General features: G+C 45.8%; 1 protein-coding gene across 1 annotated transcript in view; it reads right to left on the bottom strand.

Annotated features, from left to right (window-relative positions):
• Positions 1-469: 469 nt before the first annotated feature.
• Positions 470-20,902, bottom strand: part of LOC138510646 (vomeronasal type-2 receptor 26-like) — a 219,407-nt gene continuing 198,974 nt past the window's right edge. Inside the window, exon 6 of the mRNA XM_069626434.1 lies at positions 470-1,368. Within this exon, the coding sequence (XP_069482535.1) occupies positions 470-1,368 (899 nt within the window). The remainder of the gene's footprint in view (positions 1,369-20,902) is intronic.

Genomic DNA, 20,902 nt, shown 5'->3' with positions numbered 1-20,902 from the left:
GGACAGGGCACTGATTTTGGGGGCGGTGAGGTGGGAGTGGAGATACAATTGTATAATGCAAAATGGGCACCTGATAAAACAAGCATGATAAGGGTTGTTACTAAATTTTTTGCTTAAAGTGTGATGTAAAATAGTCTATCATTCACATCATTTTCTCATGGAATGATTCCCTGACCTCCCTCCGCCTCCCTCCCCAAACACCTCTTGTTTGGTTCAGGCTCTCTTGCTAAGCTAAGTCGCACTGCCATGCTTGTGTGAAATAATTACAACCCTCCAATAAAATAATTCGCCAGCTGCCACTGATTGTGATGCTTTATAATCTTTAGCACTTTAGTTCTCCAGTGCCAGGACTCTGATTTGGTGGTGACAGATGCACTCTACAAAAATTGTATAGTTCGTAACAGAACATGTTCTTCCATTTTAATGGGCATGCTGGGCTTGTTTTATATTTATTTTTACATGATTAAAATCAGCCCTTTATAGCTAAAGACATTCTGGTGTTTATGTTGGGCCTGAGCAGGATTATGTAACATTTGGGCAGGAATATACAGCCCAGCAGCCCAGAGCTTGAAGCCAAGATGGCGAATATCTCTACGGCCACCATGTAGCTTCCCTTAGTGCTGAGGTAGGCTGGGATGAAGGAGACCCAGACGCTGCAGAACACCAGCATGCTGAATGTGATGAGCTTGGCCTCGTTGAATCGATCAGGGAGGTTCCTGGCTAGGAACGCCACCATGAAGCTGGCAAATGCCAGCAGACCCATGTAACCAATCACGGTGTAGAAGGCAGTAAGAGATCCTGGGTCACACTGCAGGATCATCTTCCCAGTCTCAGACTGCATGTCATTGTGAGGGTGAGGTGGAGAGGTGAGCAGCCAAGAGAGACAGATCACTACTTCTCCCAGAGTGCACAAGAAGACCATGAAACCAGACGCCCGGGATCCCAGCCATCTGCTGTATCGACTCGCAGGCCGGGTGGCATTAAAGGCAACAATGACAGTCATAGTCTTTGCTAAAACACAAGACACTGCAATAGTAAAAATAATCCCAAATGCCGCCTGTTGGATCAGGCAGGTCAATGGTGCTGGACGCCCAATGAATAAGAGGGAGCAGAGAAAGGCCAACATTAGGGAGATGAGGAGTGTGTAGCTGAGGTCCCGGTTATTGGCCTTCACTATTGGTGTGTCCCGGTGTCTGAGAAAGATTCCCAGCACTGCCGCTGTAGTTACAGATGAGACGACAGATATGCAAGTCAAGCTCAGACCAAGGGAATCTCCATTTGAAAGATAAATTATGGCTTTATGAATGCAGCCATTCTTCCTGTCATTGGGCCACTGATCCTTGTGGCAGTGTAAACAGTTTTCCATATCTAGAAGAACAGTAACAAATGGTGAGACACATTCTACAAATTAAAACAATGCTATCAGTTTCCAAATATGAACTAACATGTGACATAAAAAAGATGTTTTAGAACATTTAGATTTAGATAGATTTAGATTTAGATAGATTTTGATATCATTTTAAAAAATCTGCATCTGTTGAATAATAATTAAAATAATAATTTATTAATTTATTGTGTGTTTTGGTTATACATCACAAACCTTTCACACAACCAAATCAAACATACTATACAACAAACTACATAGTAAACAAACTTTTCTCTTTTCTCCCCTGACGAGGTCGGTAGACAAGTCCGATCTATGAAAGCCTCATCAAAACAGGTTCATCCCTGTTCCTCTAAAACCATCAAGGACCACATTGACACCCTCGCTCTGGCCCTTGCTGATTTTTGCAACCACTCCTTTGCCGCAGGATCCTTCCCCTCACCTCTGAAGCACTCCTTTGTGCATCCTCTTCTCAAGGAAACCCACGGCTGATCGTTCTCGTCCAGCTAACTATCGCCCAATTTCCATTACTCCCTTTCTGGGCAAACTCCTGGAAAGGTTGGCCATCTCTCAGCTTAACCTTCATTCCAATTATGTTGGTAGTCTCCATGACCAACAGTCTGGCTTCAGAGCTGCCAGAAGCACGGAAACTGCTCTCCTGAACATCCGTGAAGATCTGCTCTCCAACCTCCACTCTAACATTCCCTCTGTCCTCATCTTCCTCGATCTCTCTTCTGCCTTCGACACGGTCAATCATACCATCCTGTTCAACCATCTTCGTGAAAACCTGGGTATCACTGGTCAGGCTCTGGCGTGGCTGTCCTCTTTCCTCTCCAATCGACCCTCCCAGGTCCAACTGGGTTCCTTCCTTTCATCTATCTTCCTCTCTACCTGTGGTGTTCCCAGGGGTCTAACCTCTTGCCCTGGCTTTTCAACCAATACCTGCCAACTCATGCCCACTGCATTGCCACTTTCTGCTCAAATTTCCAGTGCTACGCTGACGACACTCAACTCATTTTCAGGCTGCCCTCTGCCACCTCCTCTCCCTCTCTCATCTCTGATTGCCTAACTGCCATTCAAGATTTTTGCGCCGCCAATGATCTTTGTCTGAATGCCAGCAAGACGGAGATCCTCCTCGTCGGCACACCTTCACCATCCTTTCCCCTCACTCTCTGGCCGGCCTCCCTTGGCCCTCCTCCTACCCCCACCTGTGACGCTAAGAACCTCGGGGTCATCTTTGACTCCACCCTTTCCTTCTCCGCCCACATCTCTGAGGTCTCTAAAAAGTCAAATTTCCTACTGCACCTCCTCAGAGGTACTCTAACGTTCCTCTCCTTCCCCCAGAAGCTCATGGTATCCCAAGCTCTGGTTCTTTCTAGCTTGGACTATTGTAACAGCCTCTTTCTAAATCTACCTGCCTCTTCTCTCCGCCCTCTGCAACTTATCCAGACCAGGACTGCAAGACTTGTCCTTGGCCTCAAGCCCTGTGATCGTATCTCTCCAGCCCTGCAATCTCTCCATTGACTCCCAGTGGATGCAATGATTACATTCAAAACCCTCTGCATTGTGCACAAGGCTTTCTGGGGCAAAATTCCTTCAGCTACCCCTCCGCAAATACCTCCCCTCTCAAGCTCTTTGCTCCTCTACCTCCAACTCCCTCAGGGTCAGTTGTTTTTCAAAGAAACAAGCTGGGGGTAGATCTCTGTTTTCGGCTGGGGCCTCCATCTGGAACAGCCTCCCTGCCACTCTAAAACTTGAGGAGAACCATTTCCGGTTCCGGAAGCACCTCAAGACCTTCCTCTTTTCTTCTGCCTTTGCTCCCTCTCTCCCCTGCTGATCTGTTCTCTCTTGGCACCGTGCACCTGGCCACCCTCTGTCCTCCGGGCCCAGGTACCTGCTCACCCAGCCACCCTCCCGCACTGCCTCCGGGCCACCCCTTGCACGGGGGTCTGTATCTGTACCCATACAGCCCCCCCTTTTCTTCCTGCACTTATCAGACCTACCCTGACAGCTGTCTTAAACCTAGCACTTGCAAATTGCAACTGTTTGTTGCCTTTATTATTTATTTATTGTGATTTATCTGTTTCTCCTCTGCTTCGCACTTTCCACTTCTCCCCCCTGCCATTCACTTTTCCCCTCCCCCTCTCCCATGCACTTGCGCGTTCTCAATGTCACTGGGCCTAATAAGATCGCTGTTTTGCTCTCCCCTGTTCCCCTCCCTTGCCTTGTCGCGCTCTGAAACACTTGTGTACGAGCACGATATAAATAAAATATCAATATCAATATCATATATATAATACATTTGAAGAAAAAAAATTCAAATTCATTTAAAATACATAATTTTTATTCATCCAGAGTTACATTTTAGAATTATTCGAATTCCTCCACTTAAAAACCAGCTAGGATTCCTTTAAGATATTTTGTAAAAAATCTAAAACTGCAATTGTCAGCGATATTTCATTGAGATTTCAAATTCTAGTCCATAGCTGATCTGCATAGCGAGTCCCCCATTCTTCAGCACTCTACTCATTTTTTCGTGCTGAATTTTCTCCAATGCTGGAGAGTCCAAACTTAAATGTCTCAGGGATTCCATCCCCCCGTTGCAATAGCCACATACTCTCAGACGGGGGTCAATAACCGATCGCATGACCAGAACTTCCAACATTGGATAAAGATTGAGTTTCACTCTCAGAGCCTTTACACGAAAGTCCCTAGAAAGATGTTTTTCCAAGTATGGTGTGAAAACATTAAAACCTTTTATAAACATCTATAGTTCAGCAAAATCTCTCTATTCTTAATCCATTCAGACCGTTGCAGATTTTCCACCACAAAAAGCTGTTTAGGGGCAATCTCTTGTTTATAAAGTTTCAGTATAGGCATTGTAGAGAAACAACCAAATGTGTGGTCAGATAACCTTACTTGCACAGCTGAGGCTAGAAACAGGGCTTTATGTCTTTCAACCGTTTCCACTTGGGGTTTACCCAAGTTGACCAGGGAGCCCAGATAATTAAATTCCTTCACCACTTCCAGTGGTTGTCCCTCTATAAACCACCAAAAAGACTTCCATTTATTCTATTAAATCAAATCAAAACCTTACATTTGGGTACATTAACTTCAGATCCAGATTTAGCAAATATTCATTAATCTTATCTTATGCACGTTTCAGCCCTATCGGGGTACTATCAAATATCATTATGTCGTCTGCATAGTTTAGGCATTGCAATTTTGTTCGGCCTAATGCCGGTGGGTAGGTTTCAAAGACCTTCCCAGTACAGACCCATATCTTTTATGTAAATGCTAAACAAAAAAGGTGCCAATACACAACCTTGACGTAGACCTTGGCTGGTATCAATTCACAGAGTATTTGATCCCTGCGTATCAAGTCTAACTCTGATTTTTGTATCTTTGTGCGCGGCTGATAGGATATCCATAAGTGCAACAAGGCACCTACATTTGGATAGCGTTGCCCATAGGAACTCTCGGTTAACCCCATCAAAAGCCTTACTTATAATTAATATACATTACAGGGCCTGCGGTAGCGGCCCTGTAGTTTTAGGTGAGTTGCTCAACTCGTAGGAAGAGCAGGTTTTGGGCGGTTTATAAATTTGCACCCTCTGGATGAATCCTCACGAAAAAAAAAAGTTTATGGCCCCATCAGATTGATTCTGCGAATTCTGATGAGGTTTCATTCAGGGAGGGCAAAGGTTTAAGGGAGGCCCCAATAGTTTTTTTTTTCTTCACATAGACGCAATGGGAAAAAATCTTTGCTCACGTCTACAGTCCTGGATGGATTTTCACCGAATTTGCGCCATGAGCGAGGGCTTGGCTTGGTCCCGAATGTTTTTGTAAATTTGGTTGAAATCAAAATGTAGGTTAAAAAAATGTGTGATATCTGGGTTCCATCTGCGGACTCACTTCCCTTTTCCGTCCGCGGACAGGCACCCAATTGGTGCAGTAGCCAATGGATGTCCACAGACATCGGATGCGCCTGCTGATTGGATGGTGAAAAGCATGAGGTGCGTAATATTTTGGGAAACGCAGGCCATGTTGGATTCGCAGCCAGCTGCCGGTGTCCGCGAACATGGCAATAAACACATATTAAAAAACACAACATTGCACGTGCCAAACTAATGAACCAATCTTTTGGGAGGTGAGGGGTGATGAGGATTGGATGGTATATGGCCATAAAAACCCCAAAAACTGGTCGTTTTCATCTCCGATGTCTGCAAACAGTTCAGGGACAACCATGTGATATTCACGAACATCTCAGATGTTCGGGGGCATCCATACATATTTTTGCATTACGGGGTTGGTGAAAAGCAGTTTTTGGGTGGCTTATAACTTTGGCGCCACTTAATGAAACTGCATGAAATTCTGTGATATCTTTCTTCACCTGCCCTTGAAGGTGTTTACAAAGGTTGGTGCTGTTTTGCAAAGAGGGATCAAAATTAGATGTGGGGGCGTCAATATTTGAAAGGCTTATAAATGTGGTGCCGTTTCACGAATTTGCATAAATGTTTGCTAATCGATTTAAGATTTCAATGTTTCTGCAAAGTCTGGTGGGATTCTGTGAAGAGGGGGAAAAATTAGAGGGGTGGGTTCAACATTTTTAGATGCTTATAACTTTGTTGCCGTTTGACGAATATGCACAAAAGATTTTGGAATGATTATAGACCCAACCTTGAATGTTGTGCAAAGTCTGAATGAACGTTCTCAAGTGGGAGCCAAGATATATGACTATTTTATAAACGTACATTTTGACACTTTTCTAAAAAAAAACATGGATGGATGGATTTGGAGCAAAGTTGTGCAAGGAGCATTGGCAAGGACCTGAAAGCATGGTTTTGCATAAGTGTCCGTGTTTTATTTTTGAAGTGTCATAATGTAGGTAAAAAAAATTAGTGACTGACCTACAATCCACATGCCTTGAGAAGAACCCAGAGATCATATCACGTCTGCTTACTTATAAATATAGCATCAAAAATGGTTTTGAAGACTGCTTCATCACAACAACAGTCACTATTGAATAACCCAGAGCTGAGATGAACAGGGCTCACTGTCCTATTCAAAACCTAACACTTGAAGAAGGAAGGGTACCTTCACAAAAGAACCCCATTACCAGCAGCAGGGTAATCTGTTTAAAGTACTTGATGAAGCGCAGTGATCTACCCATTGTTCCGCCCTGCAATTACTTGATAATCATGCCCTCTGATTTTATTATTGGGGCATGCAGCATGGCCGAACCCTAGGTTTGAATGGGAAGAAAGATTCTGCTTGCGGCTAGAGCCTGAAGTGCTGTAATGAATTACAACAAACCTGCGTGAGGGGCATCAGCAAAGACCTCAAAGCATGGTTTTGGAAATCTATTTTGTGTTTTATTTTTTTGAAAGTGTTGAAACGTAATTACTAAAAATAGTGATATAACTCGCGGTTGATGAGACGATAAAGTTACCCACCTGATAATCGCAATAAAAAGCGTTATTGTATTAGTATTTGTAAGTATTTTAAGCCATTTGAACTAAGTAATCATGCAATGCCCAGACACACATTTACTCACAGATCTTGCGTATGGATCTTTTTCTAAGTGTGGGCAGGACGTGGTGAAGTTGCGGTTGGGGTTGCACTATGTATGCAAGAAAGGCATAGTAATAAATCAGTGGTGGCCTTGGTCTGGAATGTAGGGGCCTCCTTACAGCATGGATGTGCTGATGGGACAATGCTTCAGGGTAGTCAGTAGAGGGTAACATTTAAATCAGATATCACAGTCTGTTTGTAGCATTTATCCAATAACAGTTATCAAACGCAGAACCCTGCATGTGAGAATAAGAAGAATGTTAAGACAGTGTTTACATAGTATAATGATCATTAGGAGCTCATTTTATAATTGGGTAAGTTGGCCGCGGTCTAATATATGTTGCTGGCCTGAGTTCAGTATAGTAGTAGAACAATTGTACAGGGTAACCGTAGGATCTCTTCAGGAGCTACTGTTCAGGGGAATAGTTAATGTCCAGGTAAATGATAAGGGTATTCTTTCTCAATAGTTAATTTGCACCATTGTTGCAGTGGGAATTTCTAATGCTTGGGAGCATCTGACCATTAGATGGCCAGTCCCTTCTTGGTCACTCATGCTGGGAGATGTATTTAGTTCCCTAGCTATTGAATTGGGGGCAGTATTGGCTGGTTGCACGGCGTTCATCGCTGCAGCATTTACCCTGTTGATATCTGTAGTATCGCGTTGGGGCGAGGCCGGTGCATTGCAGGGCTTTATATCGTGGGAATGGTGCCAAACGTGTTTACCTGCTAATTTCCCAGCCCTATCAGTGACTTCCTCAACTCAATGGGGTCCTGTGATTTGTGGGGAGTTCCAACGCCTTGTAAAATTGCGGACTAGGACTGTGTCCCCTACTTTCACTGGGGGCTCTTTAGTTGCTTCAGGGAAGTTTTCAGTCTCTTCTGCACCGTCTTCTTGCCTCCCCTTTGTTCATTGTATCTGCCGGGAGATAAAAGATGCACTAGAAACAAGTGAAGTCACGTAGGTATACATTTCATCCCCAAGAACATTTGTAGTTGATTCACAGGCCGTTATAGCCCGTGAGTGTGGAGCCAAAAAGGATATGCATACATCATCCAGTTACCACCTTGTGGGGCGTTAAATGGTGGTTGGACCCAGGCTTGTTCCTGAGCTCAAATAGGGCCAGGGGTAGGCAATGAGGCCAATTCTTTTTAGTACTTTGCTGTGTCTTTGCTATGCTCTCTTTCAGGAGACCGTTGAGGCATTCACTGACGCCTTTAGTTTGTGGGTGATGTGCACATGCAAACTTGTGCTTGATCCCTAATAGGGCTGTTATGTTCTAGAACAGTTAATTTGCAAAGTGAGGTCCGTTGTCAGACCGCAGGACCTCACAGACGCCCCATCTTGGGAATACTTCTCGTACCAGGAATTTTGCTGCTCTAAGGGCGTCGGCATGAGAGCATGGTCCTGCCTCTACCTACCTTGAAAAGGGGCATACTACCACAATCATGTATCGGTAGCCTTGACATATGTTGACCATGTCTACGTAGTCATTATGGAGGTGTAAAGATGGTCCATCTTGTCTGGGGATTTTTCCCTGTATTACTCTTAGTGTGTGTCCAGCAGTGAACTGTTGGCATATCAGGCAGTTGCTGATAAAGTCTGTGAACTGTGCATTTAGGTCTGGGCAAAACCATGATTTTGGAATGCGTGCTGCAATGACCCCCTTCCACGTATTTGTATTTGTATTTATTGAATTTAAATAGCGCTTTAAGCCAAAACTGTGTGTGTGGGATACTGTTATTGGCCAGTGCTATTTTTCAATAGTGTTAGTGGCACTACTTCTTTTCCAGTGTTGTTTTGTCGCCATAGGGCATCAGTGGGAGACATTGAACAACCTTGCGTAACTCTTTCTCATCCATTGGTGCTGCTGCCTGTAGTTCCATAATTTGAGTTTCCGGTAGGTGTTTGTATCTGTCCTTCATCAGCATCTGTCTCACCCCTCCCCTTTATTTTTGTTTTTCTTTGCGGTCCCACATTTCCCCAAAATATGAGGCATGTTTTGCATGGCAGTCTGCTGTGTCGTTCCCTTTCGATATTGGATCGTTTCCTGTGTGTGCCTGGCACTTTACCAATGTGAGTTCCATTGGGTGCGTAAAAGCCTCTATTAACTCCCCCAACAGGAGGGCATGCTGTACTGGTGTCCCATCCGCTCTCCTAAATCCCCTTCTTAACCATCTTGCTAAGCCGGAGTGTACTGTTGACGTTATGTAGGCGCTGTCAGAGTATATTGTAACCCTTATTCCTTCTCATTCCCAGAGTACCAATATCAGAGCCACTAGTTCTGCTGCCTGTGCTGAATATTGGGAGGGTAGTTGAACACTTCTATCTACCTTGCTCGTCCAGTCTTCTCTTAACTTAACCACTGCCACGCCAGTTCTCCTGATCCCATCGCCCTGATCAATTGTCGATGAACCATCAATAAATAGCACCTCTCCCCCCACAAGTGCATCTTCCTCTAACTTCCGTGTTGCTGTATATACTTCACTAGCATTTGGTGCAATCATGGGCATACTCCCCTTGTTCGTTTTCTTCTGTCAAGAAGTAGGCTGGGTTTACATTTTAGCACCTCACTATTTTTTTCGGGTCTTGACGGCAGTATTTCATATCCTGTTGCCCTCTGTGTTGTCAGTGTGCTTTTTGACTTGTGCAGGATGGCGAAGAGGGCATGTTCCATGTAAAGCGTGGGGGGGTATCCCATAGTTATTGATGATGCTTTTTCTACAGCGAAGGCTGCAGCAGCCAAATGTTGTTCTTAGTGAAGTGATCTACCAAAGATTTGTCGGGGATCTTGTTTCTAATGCATGATCAATGCTCTGAAATGTGCTTTTTGATCAGGCGTATGGTCTTGCCTACATACAGGAGGCTTCAAGGGCATTGTATGATGGTGTGACTTTTCATATTGCACAATTAATACGTGGCCCCTCCTTTGTTTGTAATTAAATAGGAGACAATATTGAGCTCTCCTTTTTTCATTTCCTTTTGTCAATAGGAGTCCATTGGGACTTTTACCAGTGGGAGATTGCCATTCCCTTTGTTACATCTGTGGCCAAAATAATACCCCACAGGTACCACACGGTAGAAACTGAGTGATTTGTTCACTTTTAAAATTAGGTTTCCAGAGCACTCCCCTTACTGAATCTCATTCACTTTTTCAGCACGTTCTGAACATCCTGACAACACTGTCTTTTCAGTCCTGATGAAGGGCGTGAGAATTTTGTGGCACATCTAGCCCCTATAGACAGCTGAAACACCCTGGTATAGACGAATCTCTTTTCCAACCACAATGTCACCAATGTTCTTTCACTGTATTGTACTGAAATATATTTTGTATAATTGTTTCATTTGTTTACATGATCCGACCCCTGTTGCTATGTATCGACAGTAGAAATCCGCTTTTTTTTATTGTATAGATATATGTGCAAGTGATCCCACTTGTGTTTGTTTGTATTGTGCAAATCTATATACACCTAAAACAATATTTTAGTAGATACTGCAAAATATAAAAACCAGTACACAAAACATTTATGTGTGGAACTTGATTTTTATGTGCTAATGGTGATTTAACAGTAAAGGGGTATGCTTGTCACATTGACCCGTTCACCTGTATTTTTGTTTACCATGAAGCCCTCCTGGGCAGAATAGGGTTTTATCCAGGAGCCTTTGTTCATAAATCTGAACAGTACCTCCTCTGACAATATTATAATTTTGCCTTGTCTTCCTTGTACCCTTTTTCTGCTAAGACTGTGAGCATGTGTTCTGAGTACTTCCGGCACTCTTCCTCTGTGGTGCTGCACATGACAATGTCGTCTATGTACTGCAGGATCATGCTCTCTGTTTGGATATTGACCAAGTCCATCTGATCACTCCGTTAAAGATGGATGGTGATTCACAATATGCTTGGGGCAATCTAGTGTGTTTCCATTTCTGATTGCGGTGTGTGAAACTTGTCAGATCCTGTGAGTCTGGGTGTAAGGGTATTGAGAAAAAGGCATGCTTGAGGTCGATAACTGTGGACTGCTCCGCCTCAGCTGGAATGCCACAGAGTATCGTGGCAGGGTTAGCCGCTATGGGGTATTCTGCCTCTACAATGTGGTTGAGGGATTGTAAATTGTGGATAAAATGCCATGACCCCCATTTGCCTTGCGGACGGGGTACACAGCAGTGTTACATGAGGATTCTGATGGTACTAGGATACCTCTGTCTATGAGGGCGTTGATTGTCTCATAAATGCCTTCATCTGCATCTTTTGTCAGGGGATGTATTGTCTCACTCTGGGTAAAATCGCCCCTTCTTCAGCTTAATTTCCACTCCCCCTATGCTTTTTATACATCGAACGTCGTAGGTCCATAGTGTGTTGGGTAACTTCGCTAGATCTGTCTCTCAGAAGGGAGGTGGTGCTGGGAGGGGGGCTTCTAGTGCCATTGCTATTTTTTGAGCCACCTCTCTGTATGTTATACATAACCAGACATATACACTGATTCCATTCATCATCTCGCTTATCCCTTTCTCTTGTGAGAATAGCGCCTCATCTGACACCTGAGTTAATCAACACTCTTCTGGTAGTGCTATTATCGCCCTCCATGCCTTACCCTCGTCATCTAGGGTGTGCACTGCAACCTAGTCTTCTCTAGCCACAATTCCCTCTTTTCTTCTGCTGGTATCTCTGGCCTAAAGAGGTACTCACCTGGCCTTCTCCAAACCTTCCCTGCTATTCCTGGTAGCCATGTAAGTGCCATGTCTGTCCCGTATTGGAATATTTTGGGTTCAACTGGCTCCCCACTCTGTACACTTTTCCTGCAATATGCCTGTAGTATTTGTCTGGCTGTGAGCATGTGAATGCCTGGTGTAGAGCTCACTATGCCTTTGTCTGTGAAGGATATTGTCATGTTCAGTCTGCTCATTTTATCGCGGACCAATATGTTTACAGGTACTTGTTTAGAGTAAAGGCAAAGCTAAGTCCTGATCTCCTATTGATAAGGAGATGTTATTAGTAAAGGGAAACACTTCTCGAGCCCCAGATAATCCTTGAATGTTCATGTCATCGCCTGACAATGTGTACCTTCCCTCCCATATGCATGACCCAGTGGCCCCAATGTCCACAAGAAGGGAAAACGTTTTGTCACCTATCACCACCTTTACAAGTTTGTCTGTGGGCAGTCCTATTGTGGGTATAGTACTTGTCTGTTTCCTGTCTAAAGGTTGTGTCCAACTATAGTTACCCCACCCAGCCTAGTTATTGGTACCACTGCCATTGTGTCCATGGGTTGTGCTGAGTTGTGCTGTAGTTGCTTCAGTTGCTGTGCTGTCTGTGTATGTTGGGCCATTGGTGCAGCCATTTTGTTGTTGTTGTTGTTGTGGTGCTGCTTGTGTTGGTATTTGTTGTGTTCCTGGCATAGGTTGGAGCTGTGTCTAAGACAGATGCATGCTTTGTTGTGGCAGAATTTTTTGTTGATCTGTCTGAAAGGGGTCTTGCGTATAGTATCCATTGTGTCCGTCCTGGTAACATTGTTGCCCTTGTTCACCCCACCCTTGTTGTATGCCTCTACTCCTACAAGTGTGGGAAATGTGACCTAGTTGCCCACATGGCCAGCACTGGGGTGGTTCTCGTGCTTGCCAGCGGAATCCTCCTCCTACCTCGCCCTGTCCCTGTTGCCCTGGCTGTTGGTATCCCCTGAAGCCTCCTGGTGATGAGATTGTGGTCCAAAACCCTGCCCTCTCTGGGACCCTCCTCTTCCTCTATAATTGTTCTGATACCCATCTATTCCCATGTATCCTCCTCCCATTTGTGCTGCGTATTGCTGTACTGTATTATACTGCTGCTGCTGTTGGGGTTGGGGTTGTGATACTGCTGTCTGCGGCTGTGGGGATGGGCACGCTATGAGTGCTCCTTCTAGAGCGCATTTGGATAGCTTCTTTTGGATCAATTTTGCTTCATCTGCCTTCCTATCTTCTGCCTTTTGCTTCATCTTTTCCTGCCACAGACTGCAATGGTGCACTATTGTGGGTTGTATTTCTGACCATGCCTTTGCTTCCATACCCACCATTTTCTTCAGTTATCTCTGCACCTGCGCTGGTAACCCTTGAATCAAGATGTGGTAGAAGATCGCTATCATTTTATCCCATGGCTCCCTCGTCTCGAGGTGCCAAATTTCTTGAATTTCTTGGATATAGCTGACGGGGTCCTCATCGTCACACATCTTATGTGACGTAATTTCACCTATGTCTGATGTGTCGGGTATTGTGTCCGCAGTGCCTCCCACACCGCATGTCTACAGTTTGCAAATGGGGATCTGTCATGTGTTGTGTTCTGGGTAGTCACTCCCGGGAACACCGCTCTTTTCCAAATGTCATCCGCGGCGTCACCCAGTATGGAGACCAGCAAGCCCTTGACATCACCCACCACCAGCCTGTGTCCTGCTGGCAACTTTTCCATTTCATATATTAATTTAAGTGCTCCCCCACTCAAGGACGGTAACTTGCACTTTATGTTTTCCTTGTCTGTGTGTTTCCACGGTACATACCGTGGTCTTGTCCCTCCCCTTTCTAAAAGGGACATCTGTGAATACGCTGCTCTTTCTTCAGGTGTGGGCCGGTATTGTCGCACCTGAATGGGGCCCCTCTCATCCCCCACATTTTACCCAATGTCTGGCATGTCTATAGCGTGTGCTCGTGGTGTGTTGTCTCTTGTCCCAGTGTGTGCACCCTATGTGCACGAGTGTCCCTATGGTTTATTATTACTTCCCCATCCCTCCTGCGCCCTGGCAGGTCCCGCAGTCTATTAGTGCAGAGTGTTTGTGGGGCCACTCCTGTGATTGTGTCCTGGGTTATGTTGTGGCTGCGCTGCCCCTGCACCTCTCTTCAGGTGTTCTACATTCCCATAACATTCCCATGCCTTTCGTGTTATATAAAGCTTAGTTGGCCTCTTTCTTTCTGCATCACTGTTCTTTGCCTTCTCCATCTGTCTCTTCCTCATCGTTACAGAATCCGTCTGAGAATGTTAATTGATGCGGGAGTGGATAGCGTATCTCAAGATCAATGTTTGCTAGTCCACACGCATTCTCCTCTTCCCTTCCCCAAGTCAGTGACTTCGGTCCCTTTTGTATGCACCTTAGACGTACTTGCACCACCCACTGTGCATCCGTTAGGGTCCTGCCTGTCCTGTTGTCCTCCTCTGTGCTCCTCGGCCTGTCTCTTCCTTTCCAATTCCCCCTTACTGCTTCACTCACCCTTTGCAGTGCTCTCTCGTCTTCCTCTCTCTGCATTCGTTCTCTCCCTGCACTCGCTGTTTGCAACTCCCCTAATCTTCCCTCTTCGTACTTACATTGTTGGTCTAGGAATATCTTCCTCCTCCAAAACGCCATTTCCCTCTCAGTCTCATCCCCTTCACTCTCGTCCACTTCAATATTCGTTGCTTCAGCCTGCACCTTGCTCTGTCCATCTGTCGTACTCCTCCTTATTCCCTCTCTCTGCTCCTTCTCCACCGATGCCAACTGTTCCTTCCTCTCCTGCTCCTTTAGCTCTAGCTGTCTCACTAACACATTCCTTTTCTCCTTCAATTCCGCTATTTTTGCTTCTAACTCCACTTCCTCTTCATCCCGCAACTGCCCTTCCCTTGTTATGTGCGCTGATTTTCCTCTGCATCCCTGTCCAACTCCAACTCCCCTATGGCCTTAGATGTACCTTCGGCCCCCTGTAACTTCAAGAGCACCCGTGCCGCTACCCATTCGTCTGGACCTATTACTGCAAATTCGTTCTTTGCTTGCCGCAACCCGCTTTCATCAAGACCTGCACTTTTGGCTCTGCCCGTGTCCCTTCTTGCAGGGCATTAGGGGCAGCCACCTTTGGAGCATATGGGGGTGGTTTGTATGTGGGGTTCAAATAACCTTCTGCCGCTGTTAATTCTCGAGGCTCCTTAACTTCTCTTAACTTTCGCACTGGGTATAGGCCCTGCCCCTCCTCCTCCCTCTCCTCCTCTGCGTCATCCAATGCTAGGAGGAATGGGAGGTGGAGCACAGGAATCCTCCCCCCTTCCCTTGCCTCCTGTAAACTCATCATCCAAGGCTGATGCTCCTGAAACATCCACCACAGTTCAAATATCTCCATGTCGTTAGCTAATTTATTCCCCTTGTATGAGTTTTGTAAATAGGTCAGTAGTGATTGCAGCACGTCTTTGGAGAAACTGTCATTAGGCGGCCATGGTACTGTTACCTTTCCAACCGTACCTTTTGTCCATTGTACACTATATTTCACTATCCTGTCCTTATAAAGGGGCACTGTCTTACAGAGATGCTGGCTGGGGGTCACCAGTGTTAGGGACCCACCGTACGATGTTCCCCCCCTACCCTGTGGTACCTGACCTCTAATCGAGGGTTTCAACTCTCCGCTGTCAGGGCAAGGATAAAAAGGTTGTGTGTTATACAGTTCAATTTCACTTTATTAATATCTATGGACCTCTGAGGCCCCACACCTTGCGCAGCATACTCTTGTAATGCCCCAACTCCACTAGGGTTGCTGCTGTCCAGCACACCCCCTTGATCGTGCTCAGGCACGTTCCGCACACTGCCGCTCGTCCACCTGCCTCACAATCTCAGCAACGCGCTGCTGCCCTTGTACCCGCTACTAACACAGTGTCCTATGCAATGGCCTGTGAGTGACGTCACCAAGCTAACAGTTCATAAAACAAAACAACCTGTGCGCACTTAAGACAAAGACCCCTTCAATTCAATCCCACATTGATAACCCACAATCCCCACAGCTATCTTCCCACCACCCCTGGAGTGGAGTATACATTATCAATTCATTTTGTGATTAAACTGCACCCATCGCGTCGCCTGATGTGTGATACGTTTCTCACCAGTGAAACTTAACCTTCCGTGATCTATGAGCTCCAGCTAACTTTTACAGGAATACATCTATTCACTGAACTAGAATGTTCAACTCATAGGAAGACCACACCCCTATATGTATGATCACTGTCCAGACCTGTCGGCATGCCAAGCCTTGCTTTATTCAGGAGCCTGTTGACTGACTTGGGGACTACCTCTGATCCAATCCCTACAACCGCATACATGCTGAGCAATACCTCTTGACCAACAATCATGACAATGCCACCTTGCCCTCGTTCTTATTTACACATCCCCCCACCCACACAATATTTGGTTGCTGGTTGTGTGGACCACACTTACTTTAGTTCTGCGTCTGCCTGCGCCACTCAGCCGCTGACTCTCTGCCCTCGGCTCACCTCACCTCCTCTGGACCGCATTGGACAACTCGCCAACCGGGGGCGGGATGTTTTTGAAATTGGCTCCCATCGACCAATCTCTGGTTGCGCAATCCGGTTCTCTCGCAATTCCCGCAAGGGTCCTGCAACCAATCTGCGGTTGCGCAATCTGGTTTTCTCACAATTCCCATGAGAGTCCTGCAGCTCTCTGAGGTCCGGCGGCAGAGGGGACAGCAACTGGCCTAGCTGACCCCACAAATGATCTCTCTGGGGCCTCCATCTTGTTAGGGTAATTCCTGGGCCAGCAGAGCTGCACCTGCGGTCCGCTCCGGTTCACGGAAGTCCCTAACTCCTTTCCTTGTCCCAAAGAAGTCGAGGTCCACACAAGGGGCAAACGTTTCTGCAGTTTATTAGCACAAACCACAGGGATCTACATAGAGTACTCCAGGCAAAATCCTACATTCTCCTGCTCGCAGGCCGGTTTTGTAAGCAAATGACGTTACTATTGGCGTCACTCAGTCAATTCCATCCGCAAACCGAACGCCACACAGGATTGGCTCCCTGAGTGGTAGGTCCAGTATGGGGACATATAGTGCACAATATTAGTGGAGGCCGCTGGGTCATGTGGTGTGCTTGGATCAGTCCTAAAAAGTGTTACACTGGAATTCATACATTAGCCCTCCTAGTGATTCCCGCCACTTGCCCCCAGCCCCCAGTGCTCTGATTGCCCAGTCCGTGGGCCCCCAAGCCTGGGACAAACTTTGTTCCCAACCTGCAAGACACCTGCTCATGGATAATGTGTATCAGCTATGTTTGTCTAGGTGACAGTGAGTAACAATGGTGTGGGTATACTACTACCATGAGAGCGTTCCATTCCCAGCGTATGTTGTTGCTGATATGTTGCGATTTGTTGCAAGCTCGGTCTTAGGCACGAACCAGCTTGTGCTTTCCCAGCCTGCAGGTCTTGGCATTACCTCAGCTTTGGCCGAGTCACGTGTGATGCCACCGTGTGTGAGGCTGAAATACCTCGATTTATTTTGGATTTTGCATACACGTGTCCCTGCTGGGGCCGGTTTCACCTTGGCTTGGTGGGTGTGGAATGTCGTTTGCAACATAGTGGCCTTGGCTGCCGATGCGTCTGCCATGGCGATTCTGCTTGCACAGCATCTCGCTGCTTGGGGGTTCCGGGAGATGATCCTGGCCTGCTGGAGTTTCCTGAAGCCTACTCCGGTTCTGAATGGGTGTTCTGCATAATGTCCTTAGGTTAGAATGAGACATGGTCGGTCAGGTCCCTCAAGTGCTCCCGTCCTTCCATAGGGTTAATAGCAAGTGGCATCTGCAAGCATGTGCAAAATCTCTTCTGGCATCTTGCGTTTCTGCGGTTCTGTAGCGGCCTAAATGACAAAATAATAAACATGCAGACAGTATGTATATGTTACCGTGCTCTATCTCATAGAACTGTATGCAAGTATCCTTCATGTAGGTTGGTGGGTGAATGTCCTGAATGTGCAGGGTGCATGTGTGCTTCCTGTCTAACGAATCTATGTCGTATGACGTCTCTAATGACTTGCAGAATGGCTTTTGCGAAGTTGTTAGACGATCCTGTCCATGTAGTCGTCCCAAGCTCGGTCTTGTCTCTCCTCACTCAGTTTGGGTAGGGTTCTTACCGCCGCAGGGTTGTAAGGTCGGGTGGGTGGCTATCTTTTGTGATGCATGCTGATGGTGGGGGCAGTGGGGACTGGTGTAAACTCATACAGTTGGTGGTCGTTTTGTCGTGGATAATTCTTCCGGTTTGGGGGGTCCATCGGGAGGGAGAGTATGGTTGGGTTTTCCCTCTTCAGTATTCAACAATGGGGCAACAATACTTCGAAATAGGGATTGCAATCTCCATCTCCCCCGGGCCTCCAAGGATGTTATTCCCAATCCTGACAGCTGCCATTAGAATATTGTTAGATTGCTTAAGTGTCCATCTCCACAGCCTTCCCTCTAACATTTTCCAACATTTCGCCAGTTCACAATAGTGTGGCTCCATCCCATATATCAATTTAGGCACAACTTTGCCTTCATAGAAGCCGATCCACGATTTGATTAAAAAACGTCCACATTTTTTATCCGGCTGAAGCATTTGATTAACCAGGGCAACGGCTTTCTGATTAAGGAAAGAGCAGAGACTACATCCCGAAAGGTGGGCCGTATGGGGGAATCCCAGGTAGAGAACATTCGATGTACACTCCAGATGCGCCCCCTGCATACGCCAATTCTGTCTATTCCTTTTCGGTCCCCTCGATAGCACCAAAACGCAGGTTTGCCAAAGTTTGAGATTCAATTCAGTTTCCGACGCAAAATGTGCAAATTTAATAGTTAAGCATTGAAGGCTAATCTTGGTGCAGTCGAGGAGCAGAAAGTCGTCTGCATACGCCAACCAGGGAATGCACAGTTCTTCCAAGTTCAGGGTTTCCAAACCTGCTTCTGTCAGATAGTTTCCAATATCGGAAACATATACATTGAAGAGACAGGGGGCAAGCAAACACCCCTGACTTAAGCCCACCCGGTTTTGGATACTACAGGGCATGCTTCCCTCCAAATGATGTCTCACGTGGATTCATGCATTATCATAGAGGGCCATAATTAGCCTCAGGAGGCCTCCCGGAATCCCCCAATTTGCAAGTTTAGACCACAGGTGGCTATGTTATGGTATGTTATTTTGTATTTATATAGCACCTTATATACCATTGGTATGGTCTGAAGGCGCTGATAGGTTGAACGCCCTTGGGAACCTAAGTTTGGGTCAGTAGAGAGAGTTGAGAGAGTCCAAAGGTGCATGTGCGCACCAGGTGTGTGTGCAGCTGGTGTGGAATTCGTGTAGTAGCTGCTTCATAGCGGTAGGTGTGGTGGTTGAGAAATCAGGAGTATGTGTTCGCTCTGGCGAACACATACTCCTATGAATAACACTGTCAAAAGATGTCGACAAATCAATTGAAGCCACATACATTTCTCCACCATAATTTTCCCATGCAGTTTCCTGTAACACCCTCATAACTAATCCATTCAAATTCATAGAGTGGCCTACTGTGAAACCGCCTGGAATTTATTTAATCAGGAAGAAGTGATCATTCACTAATTCAGGTGTGATAATAGACATTTTACAGTCAGCATCAATTAGTTGTGAACTAAACAGTTTAATGAATGGTTTTACAATCCAGGTTCCTTCAAATGTCAGAGTCTTATGTTCCAGGAAACAAAGGCCATTTCCCATTTTCAACTTCAAGGTTATATGACCTTTACTTGTTGTGCCATACGGGCTGAATCAGGTTGACCAAGTACAAATGGGGGGTTGGCTTTACTTCCCATACCTGGACGCCGTCGGCAAGAGGAAGTGTTATTCCACTCGCAACACGCTGTACACGCTGTACACGCTGTACTTGGACTGCATCAAGTAAATAGATCTGACTTTTTTTAGACATCTACTTCTCCCCCGGGAGTTAGTGACTGGGAGTTAGTGTTTGTGTAGCCAGTTTCTTTACTGACCCCCTCACCATCTACCTCTCTCATTTCAGCCACAAGCCCCGGTGCTGCCGACAGCCCCGCCCCTCCATCACATTGATTGGCTCTCACTGTTTGAAAATATACGGTCATGTGCACCGCACGTGCACCGTAAGTGCCTGGAAGTGCAACAGGCTGTTTGGCTGTTCGGGTGGTCGGGTGGTCTAACATGGACAAAATATAACATATCTCCAAGGTCTACTAGTCCTTCTAAACGGAAGCTACCAACCGATATTGAGTCAGGATCTATTATTGAAAGTCCTACGTCACCTTGTACCTATTTTGTAAAATACACACCGTTAGGTTTAACTTCCGTATACTTTCTTTGAGACCTGACTAATATCCCTATAAGATGGCCTGAGGCCTGAGAAGCATAAAGTGCTCTAGCACAGCAATGCCCAATAACCTTAACGATCAAACTAACAACTGTGCAGCTCCTTCTTCAAGTAGTGAAGACTTATCTGAGGGGGGCCACTTTGATGCGCTGAATTCAAAACCTAGCGCCTTGATGATCGTGTCTCCAACCTCAACTAATGAATCGAATTCGCCAAATTGTGACTTCGATATTAAAGCACTGGCTGATCTTGATTCTGTACCAGGCTATCTATTGGTCTATTGACTCCTCTTATACCTAAAAATCAATCGAGATCAGCCAGTGCTTATATCTAAAAATCAGATCTGCATGAAAATGATCAAGGCAATGGCTTCTCTTTGCCAACCAGCCCTCCTTTACCTAACCCAGTGGCAGCCATTACCTCGACAGACAATGTTTCTGATTTGGAGCCCCCAAAAATCCTTATCTTTGCATCCCTTACTCACAGAATAATGATAGTAAATCTTGTTTACCTCTGTCTCCTAAGGAACAAGAGCCGTTTACATTTGCTGTGATAATAAGGATCCTGGATTTGTTAGACAAAGGCCACGATGTCACTCATTTGGAATTAAGGGACACAAAAGATACCATGAGTGACATTGTGTCCAAAGTCACTAGGCTGAAGGCTTTATTCTGGCATTAGAAAGGTTCCATTCAGGTGCAAAGAATATCAGAGAGATCAATGCTAAGGTCTTACATGAACAAGGTACCCAATCCAATGACTCCTATTCTGCCAATATTTCTGGTCTTGAAAATCGACCCTCTAAAGAGTTTGATATGCTGCTAACTGAGTTAGGTACTATCAAC

The sequence above is a fragment of the Ambystoma mexicanum genome, chromosome 6p, assembly GCF_040938575.1.
Source record: "Ambystoma mexicanum isolate Mex_15411 chromosome 6p, UKY_AmexF1_1, whole genome shotgun sequence".
Lineage (NCBI taxonomy): Eukaryota > Metazoa > Chordata > Amphibia > Caudata > Ambystomatidae > Ambystoma > Ambystoma mexicanum.
The sequence above is the reverse complement of the archived record's forward strand: the minus strand, read 5'-3'. Positions and strand labels throughout refer to the sequence as shown.